The 15390-nt window shown below is 42.7% G+C and overlaps 3 protein-coding genes and 1 pseudogene across 5 annotated transcripts; 2 read left to right on the top strand and 2 right to left on the bottom strand.

The window, feature by feature from the left end:
- The first annotated feature begins 487 nt into the window (after positions 1-487).
- LOC132999155 (histone H2B 1/2-like) lies at positions 488-852 on the top strand (annotated as a pseudogene).
- Positions 853-1886: 1034 nt separating this feature from the next.
- On the bottom strand, positions 1887-2810 carry LOC133004271 (histone H4). Its single transcript, XM_061073920.1, has one exon. It carries the CDS (start codon positions 2792-2794, stop codon positions 2483-2485), a length of 312 nt encoding a protein of 103 aa, XP_060929903.1. The 5' UTR covers positions 2795-2810; the 3' UTR covers positions 1887-2482.
- Positions 2811-3593: 783 nt separating this feature from the next.
- Positions 3594-3984, bottom strand: LOC133004255 (histone H2A-like). Its single transcript, XM_061073919.1, has one exon. It carries the CDS (start codon positions 3978-3980, stop codon positions 3594-3596), a length of 387 nt encoding a protein of 128 aa, XP_060929902.1. The 5' UTR covers positions 3981-3984.
- Positions 3985-5268: 1284 nt separating this feature from the next.
- LOC133005657 (CCR4-NOT transcription complex subunit 2-like) lies at positions 5269-12330 on the top strand. 3 transcript variants are annotated; one of them, XM_061075408.1, is made up of 16 exons: positions 5315-5333; positions 6207-6268; positions 6963-7094; positions 7279-7351; positions 7595-7742; positions 8154-8372; positions 8691-8770; positions 8862-8993; positions 9076-9206; positions 9457-9577; positions 9669-9825; positions 10024-10085; positions 10799-10848; positions 10945-11045; positions 11200-11344; positions 11610-12330. In XM_061075408.1, the coding sequence occupies exons 2-16, from the start codon at positions 6209-6211 to the stop codon at positions 11694-11696; spliced, it is 1698 nt and encodes a 565-aa protein (XP_060931391.1). In that variant the 5' UTR covers positions 5315-5333; positions 6207-6208; the 3' UTR covers positions 11697-12330. The 3 variants fall into 3 exon arrangements, with proteins under 3 accessions (XP_060931408.1, XP_060931391.1, XP_060931399.1); XM_061075416.1 differs by having other exon boundaries at positions 5316-5333; positions 8862-8987; XM_061075425.1 differs by lacking the exon at positions 6207-6268 and having other exon boundaries at positions 5269-5333.
- The last annotated feature ends 3060 nt before the right edge of the window (positions 12331-15390 follow it).

Raw genomic sequence — 15390 nt, 5'->3', positions numbered from 1 at the left:
TACTTAAGTGTTAAAAGTGCTTTTTATGCAAAGCCTATACAGACACAAAACAACCCAAATTTGTTCTCTTCAGGATTTATTTCAACTGCCTGAAAAATTATAACAATATACATATAATGTATCATTTTACAAATTCGGAACCCCAGATGCTGAGGCTCAAATAGTATTGGACTAGTGCATCTGAACTTGTAGGGACAACAAATAATCAAAACAGAATAAACAAGTGCCTCTTGTGTCTATAAGAACACTAATAAACCACAGAATAACCACTAAAAAATTCTGTAAATATCACTAAACATGGACCTTTCATAAGGAGCAAGAGTGATACACAATGCCCCTTATGATAACTCAGCAAAGGGAAACAAGTTCTAGGCACATTGATTCTGTGGATCAGATGAGATGTGCGGAGGAGGATGAGCGGCGGAGCGGCTTTACACACATCACATGAAAGGCATGAAAGACAATTTAAACTTGTTCAAATGAAACGATGCCGGAATCAGTGAATGCTCTAGTGCCCAAGAAGGGCTCCAAGAAGACCAAGGGCCCCGGTAAGACCGGCAAGAAGAGGAAGAGCAGCAAGGAGGTCTACTCTATGTGCACAAGGTGCTGAAGCAGGTGCACCCCAACACCAGCATCTCCACCAAGGCCATGGGCATCATGAACTCCTTCGTGAGCGACATCTTCGAGCGCATCGCCGGGGAGGCCTCCCACTTGGCTCAGTACAACAAGCGCTCCACCATCACCTCCAGGGAGATCCAGACCGCTGTCCGCCTGCTGCTGCCCGGGGAGCTGGCCAAGCACGCCGTGTCCGAGGGCACCAAGGCCGTGACCAAGTACACCAGCTCCAAGTGAACTGCTGCAGGGACCCGCTTCCACCAGCCCCTGTTCCTGGATTCTCAGAAATTCCTCCAGATGTTTCTCGTTAGTTCTCTCTCTTTTTGGAATGATCTTTGACCTGCTAATGGATGGGTGGCTTGTGCTGTCTCCAAGTTTCTAGAGCCCGTCCTGACCTATAACTTCTTTTCAATAAACTTTATTATACAAGCAAGTACTGGGTCCGCAGAGAATTATTCCTTCATCATCTTCATCACTCTCCTGCTTGAAATACACGACAGTTCAATGTTCACACTCACACACTCACCGGTTCCGTCCTCCAGTTTCCATCAAGCTCATCAGAGCCGGGTGGAGGGTCCAGGTCCCACGGGTCACATGGTTCACATGAATCCTAATGAGACTCTTTACGCATCAATATGAACTAAAACACCAGATTACAAACAGCAGCTTCTGATTTAAACCTCAAACTAGATCCCAACAGTTTGTTTGCAGCAGCTTCAGTTGACACGTGTCAGTGATTGACAAGATGCAAAGGAAGTGATTGTGATAACACTGGACTGATGGTACTAGTGTCGTTTCAGTGGATCAGATGTGAGGAGGAGGAGGAGCGGCTTTAAAAACATCACATGCAAATGAGACTGTGCGGTTCCCCCTCCGTCATTAATTCCACGTTCAGCGTCACTCTGAGGTTCTACAAGTTCATCAGTCATTTCTCATTCAGGGAAAATGTTTAGAGCTAAACTGTATATATATACTACTGGTAAAATATAAGCGTATATACATATATATGTATTTATATACAAATTCATATTTTTTCAATTCATTTCTATTAACTTTTTCAGAAGGTAAAAACTATATCATTTTACAGTACACAATTTAAACAGACGTTGCACACATCTGAAGACATGTGTCGAAGGTAAATATTATAAAGTGATAATTTTGTATATATTTTATAATACCTGAAAAATAGATCACAGAACCGGTTGTACATCAGGTTTCTGGAAGCACAGTGATTCATGTAAAACTCTGTAAAGTGTGAAATACTCGTCGTGTTTATCAATTTAGTTTTTATTTTATTATCACTTATTGTAAAATACAGTCTGGTGCCAAAGAAACAGTAAAATATACAGTATGAGAAAAGTTCAAGTTAGATAAATGCATTGTTAGGCAGAGAAGTGGAGAATAAACAGTATTTATATTAATAAAAAATATACAGCATTAATATCTTTGCCATTTAATGATGTTCCAGATGTTTTTATTTGGCCACACGATCCTGACTATAACAACATGGTGCTCATGAATCATTCAATGAGTGGACGATTAATATAAATTAAAGGACATCTTAAAGACGCTCAGACGTTTCCTGTGATGAAGTCTGTTGATTTGTTTCATCATGTCTGTTGTTTTCTTATTCACAGGCTTTAAACTCAGACAGAAGCAGTTATAACAAAGATCTGTGATGGGAGCCAGTGATGTGTCTGTGGTGTCGGGTGTCAACAGCCTGTCTGGTCAGTGGTTGTGGACCTGCAGCTCTCATGTGATGAGCAGCACCAGTTGTTGCTTCGATCTCTCAGGACTTTGTCTCCTCTCGGACTCGGTGTGTGGCTCTTAAAAGAGCCGTTGGGTCGTGAGGTCACATCCGGTGCGTTCAGCCTCCGAAGCCGTACAGGGTGCGGCCCTGTCTCTTCAGCGCGTACACCACGTCCATGGCGGTCACCGTCTTCCTCTTGGCGTGCTCGGTGTAGGTGACGGCGTCACGGATCACATTCTCCAGGAAAACCTTGAGCACCCCGCGGGTCTCCTCGTAGATCAGCCCGGAGATCCGCTTCACTCCGCCGCGGCGAGCCAGCCGGCGGATGGCGGGTTTGGTGATACCCTGGATGTTATCACGCAGAACCTTCCGGTGGCGCTTGGCGCCGCCCTTACCGAGACCTTTCCCTCCTTTACCGCGACCTGACATCTCGACACTGAGAAGATGATGCTCAACCAGCGGGGAACGTCCATACTTATTTATCTAATGCGGACGTGTAGGAGAACAGTCTGCTCTGCCGCACCCCATGAAGTGTCATTAATCTTTTCAAGTTGGAGCCAGTTACTCTGAGTTTCCGGTTAAAGATCCTTCAAAACAAAAGCATCCGACAAGATGCTGAATTACATTATTTCAAATAAAAAAGTTTTACACTTTTTCCATATCAAAGGAAAGCACTGTTTGGAATATGAGTAGTAAATTAAATCAAAGACATGAAAGTCTTTAAAGATGAAAGAGTCTAGAAGGTTCAAAACACAAAAAGAAACGGAAGTCATTGCACATTACAATGTACATTACTGCAGCCGGACACATGGGGGCGACTAAGGCGAGTGTTTTCACGTGTCGAGTTTACGGTGGTCTCACTATCAGCAGTGGGAGGAGACAGAGAGTCGACCTCCCATCTACTAACATGGAGGGTGTGTGATACTGAAGTTTCCACCTGACATAATTTGAATCAAATGGGTCAGACACTATTGATTTAAACATGTATTTAGTGGTGTTGCATATTGAGTCAAATTAGATCAACAATGTGATTATTATAATATGAATCATTAATATGATGAAGTATCATTATGTGGTAGAGATGCTGTCAGATTTGACTCATTATCTTAAGCTGTCTGAGTTCGAGATGAACCTGAGCTGATTCTCAGCTGTAACCGGACTTTGCCTCTTTGCTGCGGGTGGGTGGCTCTGAAAAGAGCCTTTTTGGTGGTTCGGGTCTGCGGAACTTCTACTTGGACTTCGGGGCTTTCTCGGTCTTCTTGGGCAGCAGCACCGCCTGGATGTTGGGCAGCACTCCTCCCTGAGCGATGGTCACTCCGCCCAGCAGCTTGTTAAGCTCCTCGTCGTTGCGGACCGCGAGCTGCAGGTGGCGGGGGATGATACGGCTCTTCTTGTTGTCGCGGGCCGCGTTCCCGGCCAACTCCAGGATTTCAGCAGTCAGGTACTCGAGCACCGCGGCCAGATACACCGGAGCTCCGGCTCCCACACGGTGAGCGTAGTTGCCTTTACGGAGCAGCCTGTGGACGCGGCCCACCGGGAACTGGAGCCCGGCCCGGGAGGAGCGGGTCTTGGCCTTGGCTCGGGCTTTTCCTCCGGTCTTTCCTCGTCCAGACATATTGATAAGGTTCAAAGGGTCGATGTATGGAGAGGCCGGACCACCGGGTTTATATAGTGTCACTGCGGCTCGGAGCTCAGCGCTCATTGGTCAGTCTGAGTCCTTAGTTCAAGCGACCAATCGAAAGCGACTTGTGAAGCCTCTGTAGACATGACTCAACTTCCGCTCAACAGTTCATAGGAATCACAAAATAAACAAGACCGAAATTTTAAAACATAGAAAATGATAAATTTTACCAAAAATTGGGACATTACAACTTTTATAAATCAGGAGGGATTCTGTTAAGACTTCAAAATATCTTCCCAACCTTCTATCACTTCATTTTGTATAATTCTGTAATAATTTAGTGTTAAACTGTTACACAGTATCCCTCTGTAGTAAATATTTCTTTACTAGTGATTTAATGAAAAATAGGATGTTTATACTTTAATTATATAACAAATATAATTCTGTAATTTGATATTGTTCATACAAACTCAACACATTAACCTGAGCTGGAAGATTTGTGGAATTGTTTACATATCAATGTAGATTTATTAGAATTTTTGACAGAGATTGACTGAAAAACACATTAACATTTGTCATTCAAAATGTAAACAAACAAATAAATCTTCAATAATTTATATGGACTAGGACGAACATTTCTCTGGATGATCCGAAAGAATTCTTTCACAACAGGAAGGAACTCTATGGTCGAGAAGAGTAAAGTAAAGTAAAGTAATTATCGTGAAGTAACGTAACAGGACTCACCCAGTAAACTACAGTAAATAAAAAACCAAGTACAATAAAGTACAGTAATTGTGGTAAAGAAACGTAACAAGGCTCATGCAGTTAATAAGAGCAGAGTAGAATAAAGTAAAGAAACTGTAGTAATGTAAAATAACAGGGCTCATCCAGTTAAGTATTACAGAGTAAAGTAACTATAGATTGTAACGGGGCTCATCAAGTAAAGTAGAACAGAGTAAAGTAAAGTAACTATAGTAGAGTAACGTACCAGGGCTCATCCAGTAAAGTAGAACAGAGTAAAGTAAAGTAACTATAGTAGAGTAACCTAACGGGGCTCATCCAGTAAAGTAGAATAGAGTAGAGTAAAGTAACTATAGTAGAGTAACGTAACAGGGCTCATCCAGTAAAGTAGAACAGAGTAGAATAGAATAGAGTAGAATAAACTACTCTTTTTTTACAGATGAGGCTGACACTAACAATCAGGCTCATCCAGTAAAGCAGAGTAAAGTAACTATAGTAACGTAACGGGGCTCTGGGGTCAGAGGGGAAAGGTTTCCCAGCATCCTCTCTGATTTGCGAAGTGATGTCGGCCATCTTGGATTGTAGCGGGGAAGAAAGATTGATGCGGTGAGATTCTGCTTTTCTTCTTTTATTCGCTTGTTCGGAGGTTCGGGGCCGAGGCGGCGCCGCAGTGGAACCCGGCCCATGGGCTTGTCTCCCCTGGCCCGAGCCGAGCGGAGCCCCAGGGGGACTCGACTCGCACCGGGGCCGCGCGGCCCGGTTCTTTTTGTTGTTGTTTTGGGAAACTGACCGACGGAGGCGGCGCAGGCCCAAACCCGAAGAAAACACACTTTTCCCGGTCACCGTCTCCGCCCGGTAGCCTTTCCGCTTCCCCGCTGAAAATCACACTTTGCCGGCTCGACTGACCGCGTTAAAGCCGCTTTTAAGAGCTCTTGTAGCGGCCTTCTCACGGTACTACTAGCCGAGCAGCTAGCTCGGTAGCTAGCGCTAGCTCGCATGCTAACGTACTCGTGTATTCCTATTGAAGCATCCGTTAGCTTATGCGCTCTTGCTAGCTAGCGGTAGCTCCTGGAGCATTGGGAGCTAACACGGTAACGGAAGCTAAGATGAAACATTTTGTTTCAGCTTCACTGAGAGAAGATGACGCGGGTTGAGTCTGATTGTTAGTGTTGTAGAAACCAGCAGGAAACATTCAGGTCTGAGCCACGTCAGTCAGGGTTCAGCAGCTTGGTTAGCTCATGATGCTAACAGTAGCTTTGTGCACCTTTAATGGACATTTGAAACAAGAAGAAAGATGTTTCCTGTCATAACGGCTGCTAGTCCGATGTGGGAGCTGCAGGGGAACTCACACCGGGAATCCCGGGGTTTTAACACGGAGCACAGCCGAGTTGTACCCGCTAGCAGCGCGTTAGCTCAGTTAGCTACTACTCATATTGCGGGTGTTTTGTTAACCTACTTTCAACCTGTGAAACCCCGCAGGCATGGGTTCACATCCCTTAGTGACCGGAGCTGCTCTGGAAACGTTCGAATCCAAAGCTGCTGTGAGTTCACATCTGAATCTGATTGTGTTTCATGTGAGAACCAGTGTGAGTGATGACAGAAGCTGCTTCAGACTCTGATCTGCACATGTTCCAGATCAAACCCGGTCCCCGGTTGGTCCAGCAGCTCTGAGGATGTGTTTCCACATCTTCCTCAAACCCAAATCATGTATTAAACCAAGTGTTTTATGTCCTTTTTTCTGGGTCATTTAATTTACTTTGTTTTCATGTACAACTAGTTTAATGTGAGGAATTGGACGTAACACCTGCTGGTTGAATCACAGATCTGTTCAGGGCTGTTACAGAACAAACACAGAATATGAGTTTGTGTTCACAAATTAGGACTAAAGGAAATGTCCATTATCTGTCAATTCGTTTTTCAATTAACTCCTTGGTTTATAAGCTAAACTCTGAATAGCAGTTGAAGTTGACACCTTTCCAAAATCCTTTTTGTTTGACCAGCTGACGGAAACCTGAAGATGTTCAGTTTAATTTGAATTAGAACAGGGAAAATCTTTTTTTTGTAAAAGGTTATAATATCACTTTAAAAGTTATTCAATTATCCAAACAGTTGTAACTTATTTGCCTGTTGCCTCTGTACAAATACCCAAAGTTTAGTTCACACAGGATCGTTTAAGACGTGTGTGATTCTCCTCTTTATCGTGTTCTTGACCGTGTTTTCTCTCCGGCTCCTCAGGTGACACGAGGTATGTTTGGTGCTAACCGGAAGAAGTTTATGGAGGGGGGGGTGGAGAACGACTACTCGGACGACTCAAGCCTCTACTACAGCCAGCAGTCCATGTTCCCTCCTCACCGCCCAGATAAAGATGTGAGTTCCTGCTACTCAGGGTTTTCTAAATCAATCTTCATCAACACTCTATAGCGTTCAATTATATTTACATATTTAAAGTATTGTGTGAAAGAATGGGGAATTTCACCCACAGTGATAATTCTCATAACTTACACATCTCTACTGTTAATTAAACAATCTGTTGGATTTCCTCTGTGTTCAGATGTTGGTGTCTTCCTCTGCTTCCTCAACGGGTCAACTGTCACAGCTGGGAGCCAGTTTATATGGTCCGCAGAGTAAGATGCTCACACACACTTGACCGTCTCAGGTCCCATTAAAATGATCAGTATTTGAGACACTTTCAGTTTTTACTGTAAAAAGACAGATTTCATCATCAACTCTTAGATCTTTTCACAAGTTAAAACCTGTATTTTGCCGTCTAAGCTCACAACTGTGTTTTTCTACAATGTTTAATCTGAGAAGGTTCATGTTTCACCTTTTGAATAAACACGTTTTCTGTCTGTGTGTGTTTGTTGTAGGTGCGTTGGGGTTTCCCATGCGTGGTATGAACAGCAGCGCAGCCCCTCAGTTAAGTCGAAGTGGTCTGAACCAGTCTGCCAGCCAGCTCTCCAGTCATGCCAGTACACCCAACTCTGGAACAATGCACACGCCTCCATCACCGAGCAGGTACGGCAAAAATACACTTCCATTGTTTTAATGTTTAGCTTATCTTTTCAGTATTTATGTAGTAATGCAGTTTCACTAAAACGTGTCATCGACGGAGTTTACCAGCCTCTCAAATGTTTGTCTTGTTTTAGTTTGAAAAGGCTGTGGCTGCGTTTTAGTGAGGACGGAGAGAAACTAAGGCTTTTGTAAACAATTATCCATCGCCACATTCTCTTTCTGATTGGCTCTCATCAGTCACATGACTCGACTACCAGCGGTGAATACAAAGCGCTGCTCACACTTCCTGTCAGTAACAGTTTCACCTCAGATCCAGCTGCTCGTGTTCCTCTTTGTCTTCACAAACCATATGTGAGCATGAAGCCACAGAACCACCTCGAGCAGCGCTAACCTCCCGTCTGTCTCTCCCTGCAGGGGCATCCTGCCTATGAACAGCCGGAGTGTCCTGAACCACAGCCAGCAGGTGGGCGGTCCCACGGCTCAAGCGGGAGGGATGGGTGGTGGCAGCAGCGACAGGGGGGGTGGCGGCGGAGGAGGGAGGAGCGGCAGCATGGGGAGTCCCAGCCGGTCGTCGCCCAGCATCATCGGGATGCCTAAACAGCAGCAAGCACGGCAGCCGTTCACGATTAACAGGTAAAGCCGACTTAGAGCCGATTCACCTGGTCACTGACTGAATGTTTAAACAGAGAAAGAGGCGTGTAGGGGTCCGAGGGGACTCACACTCAGAGTCTAAATCGTTTATCAAGATTCTTGCAGCTTCATGTGTTGAAACCCAAAACAAAGAATAGCACCAGTGTGACATTGTGATTGTGGTTAGATCGATACCAGTGTTTTGACGGTTCACTATCTCCCCTTGGTTTCAGTTCGATGAATTTCTGTTTTCTCTATATGAGTGTCATCAGTTCAGAGAATAATCCAGCCCGTGTTGTGTGTCTGTGTGTTGTGTGTCAGTATGTCAGGGTTTGGGGTGAACAGGAATCCCGGCTTCAACCTAAACAACTCATTATCCAACAACATCTTCAATGGAACAGGTAAAAAGCCAGCTCATCCTGTGATAAACTACTTGAACTTTCTTGGTTTGAATATTGGACTAAGCGTGGAAACGTTTGTGTTTCTTTGCAGATGGCAGTGAGAATGTGACGGGGCTGGACCTGTCGGATTTCCCGGTGTTAGCAGAGAGGAGTCGGAGGGACGGAGGTTCGAATCCCACCCCGCTGCTCAACCCGCTGGCCGGTCGGGCGCCTTACGGTGGGAGTGTGTGATTTTTTTTTTATTACTTTGACATATTTTGCTTTTGTTAACATATTGTTAACTGCCCTTTCCTCCTTTTTTCCAGTTGGCATGGTAACCAAGCCGTCCAGTGAGCAGTCGCAAGACTTCTCGATCCATAACGAAGATTTCCCAGCTCTCCCTGGTCCCAACTACCAAACAAAAGACCCCAGCAGCACCAACGAGGACAGCAAAACGGTGACTGATCTCTTGGCTCTTTCTGACTGGTCCCTGCGCTCTGCGGTGCGACTGCTTCACTTTCATTTGTGACTAGAAATTGATTCAAACTGTAAAACTGTGTATGTTGCAGAAATTAACCAGATTTCTAGATAGTGGAAGGAAGTGGAAAGGAATCTCACATCTCAAGCTCTGTTTCCTGTTTGGTTTCTTCGGCTCGTCCCTCTTGTTTTGTGTCTCATTTATTTACCTCATTTTTTGGTCCAATCAGAATCTGAACTCGTCAGGAAAGTCCACCTCTAACTCAGATGGTCCAAAGTTCCCCGGTGACAAGAGCTCTGCACCTAGCAACAACAACCAGCAGAAGAAAGGGATCCAGGTTCTTCCTGACGGTGAGAGTCATGTGACACGTCCACAGAGGGGGGGACCATATGAGCATATTTGAGTCTGAGCCGTCGTCATCTGTGGTTTTTCGTGACACAGGGCGCGTGACCAACATCCCGGTCGGCATGGTAACGGACCAGTTTGGAATGATTGGCTTGCTGACGTTCATCCGGGCGGCGGAGACGGACCCTGGCATGGTCCACCTGGCGCTGGGCTCGGACCTCACCACGCTGGGCCTCAACCTCAACTCACCCGAGTACGACACACGCACTCACACACAAACCTGTTCTTCATATATATCTGGCTTTCATTTTGAGACTGAGTCGAAATCATGATCGTCATCTATATGATTGGCTTCGAACTAATCATGTGACTGCAGGTGTGAGAAATAGGCGTGTCGGGACGGGAGCAAGGCTGATGTAAACCTTAACGTCTCTTTTTCCGTCTCCATCAGGAATCTCTATCCCAAATTTGCGTCTCCCTGGGCGTCAGCTCCATGTCGACCGCAGGATATCGGTGAGTTTCAACGTTTGATTATTTGACAGGGTTCCTGCGGGGTCTTAAAAAGTCTTACATTTGATTTAGCTAGGTCTTAAAAATGAATTGGATTAGGAAGCTACTTCGCGATAACTTGCTCTCTAGTAAATTCCAACTGCTCTAAGTTCAGAGATACAGTCTTTGCCTCAGTGCAGGGCAAGCTAGCTGTCGCCTGTATTCCATCTCAACCAGGTCTACAGACAGACGTAAACACTCAGTTCTGTATACTGTTATGTTCAGTCATTGTTATGTTGATCGGGAAAACATTTACTTTGCAAGTAATTCTTGGACTTATTTCTTCTTTCATAGTAATTTTCCTTCATACTTTTTTCCCAGTATGGCTGTGAAATAGGTCTTAAATTCTATTCAAAGTGGTCTTAAAAAGTCTTAAATTTAACTTGTTAAAACCTGTAGGAACCCTGTTTTTCCTTTATCCTGAACATTCATGTCATATCAAATAGATTGTAAGACGATGTGAGTTTTGAATCTGTAAAAAATGGGAAGTGAAAGTTTCACCGACTCAGTTTCTGCGCAAATGTCATATTTAAAAAGGACCAAGAACCAAAAACATGAACTAACAGAACATTTCAAACTCAGACGCTGAATCTGAGCTTGTGTCCGTTGCTGTGTTTATTAACTAAAATCTATTTTAAGATGCTTTTTTTTAACTTTGAAGTCATTTTCTCCTTCAGACTTCCACGTCCCGTCAGAGTATTTAACCAACATCCACATAAGGGACAAGGTGCGTGATTGGATAAAGTACATGAGGGTTAAGGTAATTAATGATTTCTGTTCTGAGTATCTTGACTAATTTGAGTCTCTAACCTCCTGTCTGCAGTTAGCAGCTATCAAGTTGTCTCGATATGGTGAAGATCTGCTGTTTTATCTCTACTACATGAACGGTGGAGACCTACTACAACTGCTGGCTGCAGTAGAACTGTAAGAGCAACACACAAACACACACTGTAATTCCTTTCATAGACATCTTGTTTTAGTGCGACACAAACTGAGAAAGACTGGATCTTTTCTGTCCACCCAACAGGACGTTTTGAAGTGAGTCCTGATTGGAGTGTAAGTGTTTGTGTGTTTGCAGCTTTAACAGGGACTGGCGGTATCACAAAGAAGAGCGGGTTTGGATCACTCGGGCTCCGGGGATGGAGCCCACGCTGAAGACCAACGCCTACGAGAGAGGGACCTACTACTTCTTCGACTGCATCAACTGGAGAAAAGTGGCCAAGGTGAACGTGAACACGTGTTTTTAACTTTACATTCGCTCAGTTTGTACGTTGAACTTATTTAACCCTCGTGAGTTTGGGGCTTTTAATGCTTTCATGTTCACGGAGCTTGTATCAGTACGACGTTGCCTATACGACCAATGTTTAAAGTGTAAATACAGATTTATGATGTGGATCTTTAAATGTGAAATTGATTTTACATCGAGCAACATTAACCAATTTGAAATAAAAAGCAGGTCAAATGTTTAAACGTTCTCTTTGTTTGCAGGAGTTTCATCTGGAGTACGATAAACTAGAAGAACGGCCTCACGTTCCCTCCACCTTCAACTACAATCCTGCCCAGCAGGCCTTCTGATTGGCTGTCCCTCCTCCTGCCTGCCTGCCATTGGCCCTCCTGGCTCATCCATCACCCCCGTCTAGGTTTTATTCCACCTCCACACACATTTAACGTGAATCTGGCCGTTGAGGAGTCGGGACAGGAGAGGACGTCCCGTCTCTTGACCTCTTAAGACTTTATCATTTTAACTTGACCGACCTTCTTTGTTCTTTACCTCATTTTATTTTGTTTTTAACTTTATTTCCCACCCTCCCTCCATGGGTTTGGTTCTGTTTTGTGGAGCACAGACTTAATGTCAACAGACAGCACAGTACAACAATCACAGACACGAGAGCTGTAAATAACTGTCCATCTGATCGAGTGATTCTCGTTTCTACTCCGTCTTTCAGAATCTACTATTTTTTTGTCAAGAGAAGCTTTTAAGAAGAAGCAGATTTTAACACAGAACAAAGGATTCGATCACAAACGTCAGGATGGATAATTATTTCACTCCGGGTCTGAAGAACTAAAGATATTTATCAGTTTTCTTTATTTTTATCAGTTTTCTCCGACATTACACATCAGAGCACACACATCAGCAAACAGTGGACAGTCAGGAGAGGAAATGCAATGTACATTGTAGCACTATTTCATAATAAAAGGAGAAAAAACATCTTTTATTTTGGTTTGTTTTGTGCCGGAAGCAGCAGCGGGTTTAGGATTAGAGACTCAGCTTTTGGGGTTTTAGCCAATTCAAGTAAGTTTAACAACAAGAAACACCAGTGAATCAAAGTGGTTTTAAACTAATTGGAATTATTATTTTCTTATTATCAATAAATCCCTTATAAAGACCAAAACCAGGGACGTCACCAGAGTGGAACCGACGACTGTGGTGAACATTTGGGGCAGAAGGACACTATGTGAGACTGAGTGAAAATCAAGTTTATTGATGTTTCAATAGTCTTTAGACAGTAAATACTCGGGAGAAGAAAATATACAATATCACCACGTCTCTTTAAATTTATTTTTATTAAATGATGCAGTAATAGAGGGTGAAGAAATATAGATTTTCCTTTCACATGTCAGAACTCAGAGGATGAAAGTTTCAGACAGAATGAAAATGTCTTCACATCTCGTTCAAACTCAGTTTTCATCCACAGTTTTTCATTTCTACTTTTGTCATTCAAACATCACAGTTCCTGTTTTCTCTCTGCAGCTCCTCATTTCTTCACCTTCAATGTTTATTTCATTTTCTTTTCTTTAACCTCCTTCCTCTTTTCTGTCACCTCCCACATTTATTTGCAGCGTCTGCTGCTGAGCGACCGCTCCAAGGGAGATGCAGGAAAAGTTTGACATTTCGGGAAACAGCTTTATTCACTTTCTGGCTAAGATTTTGTGAAGATTGATGCCACTCATGTCAGTGTTGCAAATATGAAGCAGTTGATTAACCCAGTGGAACATTCAGACGGGAGAAGGCCCCTCACAGCTCTGACGACTCGTTCACACCTCGTTTGGTTCAGAGGTTCAGACGCTTCACTTCAGTCTGAACCTGAACATCAGGTGTGAAAGGTTCCTCAGACCAGAAGAGATGTTCTGGGTCTGGATCAACGTTCATTTGAACTAGTCTGGAGTACTGTAGTACTGTAGAAGCTGAAGACTACTGCTTATTGCTTCCATGTTTAGCGCACAGACACAAGGTTGGTGTAAAATTTTCAAATCAACAAAAAAATCCAATAAGCGAATTTTCCCAGATGTAAAACTTTTTCTTTAAGGTCTTGAAAAGTCCAAAAAAGCCTTAAATGTATTGATCTGAGTTTGTTATATAATTTGTAGTTCCCTCCAGGAGTGACCAATTACCAGGTAGATGTGTGTGTACATATATATGTCTTTATATGTGTGTATGTATACACACACCTAAGATACAAGGCAGTATTTTTAAGAAAACAGGAAAAACCAAAAATCTTTTTTCTGAACCGAGGAGCATCTCTTGGCCACCAGTGAACAATGCAATACCCGACTTCCTGTTACCATGGGAACCATCATGGAGATGGTTTTTGCAGGGGACCATCAACCAACCACCTTCCAGCAACCAGGTCCGCTGCAGTGATGACGACTGTGACGGCGTTGCCACGACTACAGGGGCCAGTTTGTTGACACTACAGCAGAAAAGCCAAGGACACGCCCACAGATCCCATGTGACCTGCTCGACAAGATTTGATTGGAGAAATACGACTGAGGCACTTGGCCATTGGCTGTTTTATTAAATATGGCAGCTAGTGTTTTAATAGGAAAAAGAATAAAATAAATATTCTGGTAATGAAATTTAAAGATGAGTCTGGATTGTTTGTTTTGTGCTGATGTGGAAACCGCATTGTTTTATTTTTCAGGACGGAAAATGTACTGATCCTCGTTTTCTTCTGAGGCACCGGACATTTCTCCTGAAAGCTGCTCTACAACAAGCAGATATAGAAATAACGGTTTTACGTTAACGTCATTTAAAATGAAAACAAACGTCTCGTCTCCGCTGTGAATTAACGTTTTGTCTGATATTGAGTTTGACTGGAGTTTTTTTCATGCTATTTTTTATTTGAAAAGTTTATTTTGTCAAGATCAATGTGTAGCTTTTAATATTTATCTAATAACTAGATTTTTTACACTTGATCAATTCATTTTTGCTACTTAATGAAAAAAGGACAATTTTAATTTAGCAATTTTTTTAATGACAAATTCCCAGAACATGAACATTTAAATATGTGTTATATGGCATTTAAGAAATTGAATTGAATTTTCCGGGGCATTATTCATTTGAATAAACGTTATTTTGTTAATTTCCTGTCGGTTGAGACCACACAAGTCGTTGGAAGGGGGCAAGGAGAAGCTAACATTTGACATTTAATGCAGAAATGTGTGGGTTTTATACAAATTATTATTTCTCCAAAATAAAAGACTCAAAGCAACATCTGGCCAGGGATGTATAACTGGTCAACAAGGTGGACAAATCTTTTTTAAATTTTTCAAACAACATTTCTTTGAATGTAAGTTGACAGAAACCGTTTCAGCCTATTGTCCACATGGCGGCGCCTTATACCAACAAATCAACCGGCAGGAGAACGGGTTCAACCGTATTACCAAAAGAAGAATCGTTAAGTAAGTTAAAATTTAAATGAATTCCAGTTCATATTTTTTTCCTGTTAATAAAGTAGAAATTTCATCTCAAGTTAAGTGATGATAAAACTGTAAATTCCTTCGTCACTTCTTCAGCAGCTTGAAACTATTAAAATGATTCATGTGAAATTATTTGATAACATCACTGTCTTCTAGTTTCATTACAGTCGACAGACGGACACACAAACTCACACACACACGATACTACAGACACTATAACACACAGTCCCCATGTGATTTTACTATCAGTGAAGATAAAATGTTTTTTAAGAATTAGCTGATGAAGACAAACAGATGATGACGAGTCAGTTTCACTCATGTCTGTTGAATGATGTAATTTCCTTCACTTCACATCTAACACTCAATAATCTTACAGGTTTGTTTTCACTTAGTAAACTGTTTTTTTTTTGTTTTTTTTTATGTATTTCTGAACCACGGTTATGTAACTGTGCATTTACGTGTGGGAGTGAGAACATGAGACTCTGGACTTTATTTAGTAAATTTCTCACTGAAACAGAAGAAAGAGCCAGAACATAGTCTGACTCTGTTCAACCGTCAGCCTCAAGCT

The sequence above is a fragment of the Limanda limanda genome, chromosome 1 (assembly GCF_963576545.1).
Source record: "Limanda limanda chromosome 1, fLimLim1.1, whole genome shotgun sequence".
NCBI lineage: Eukaryota > Metazoa > Chordata > Actinopteri > Pleuronectiformes > Pleuronectidae > Limanda > Limanda limanda.
Note: the sequence above shows the minus strand (reverse complement) of the source record. Positions and strands in the feature narration are given on the sequence as shown.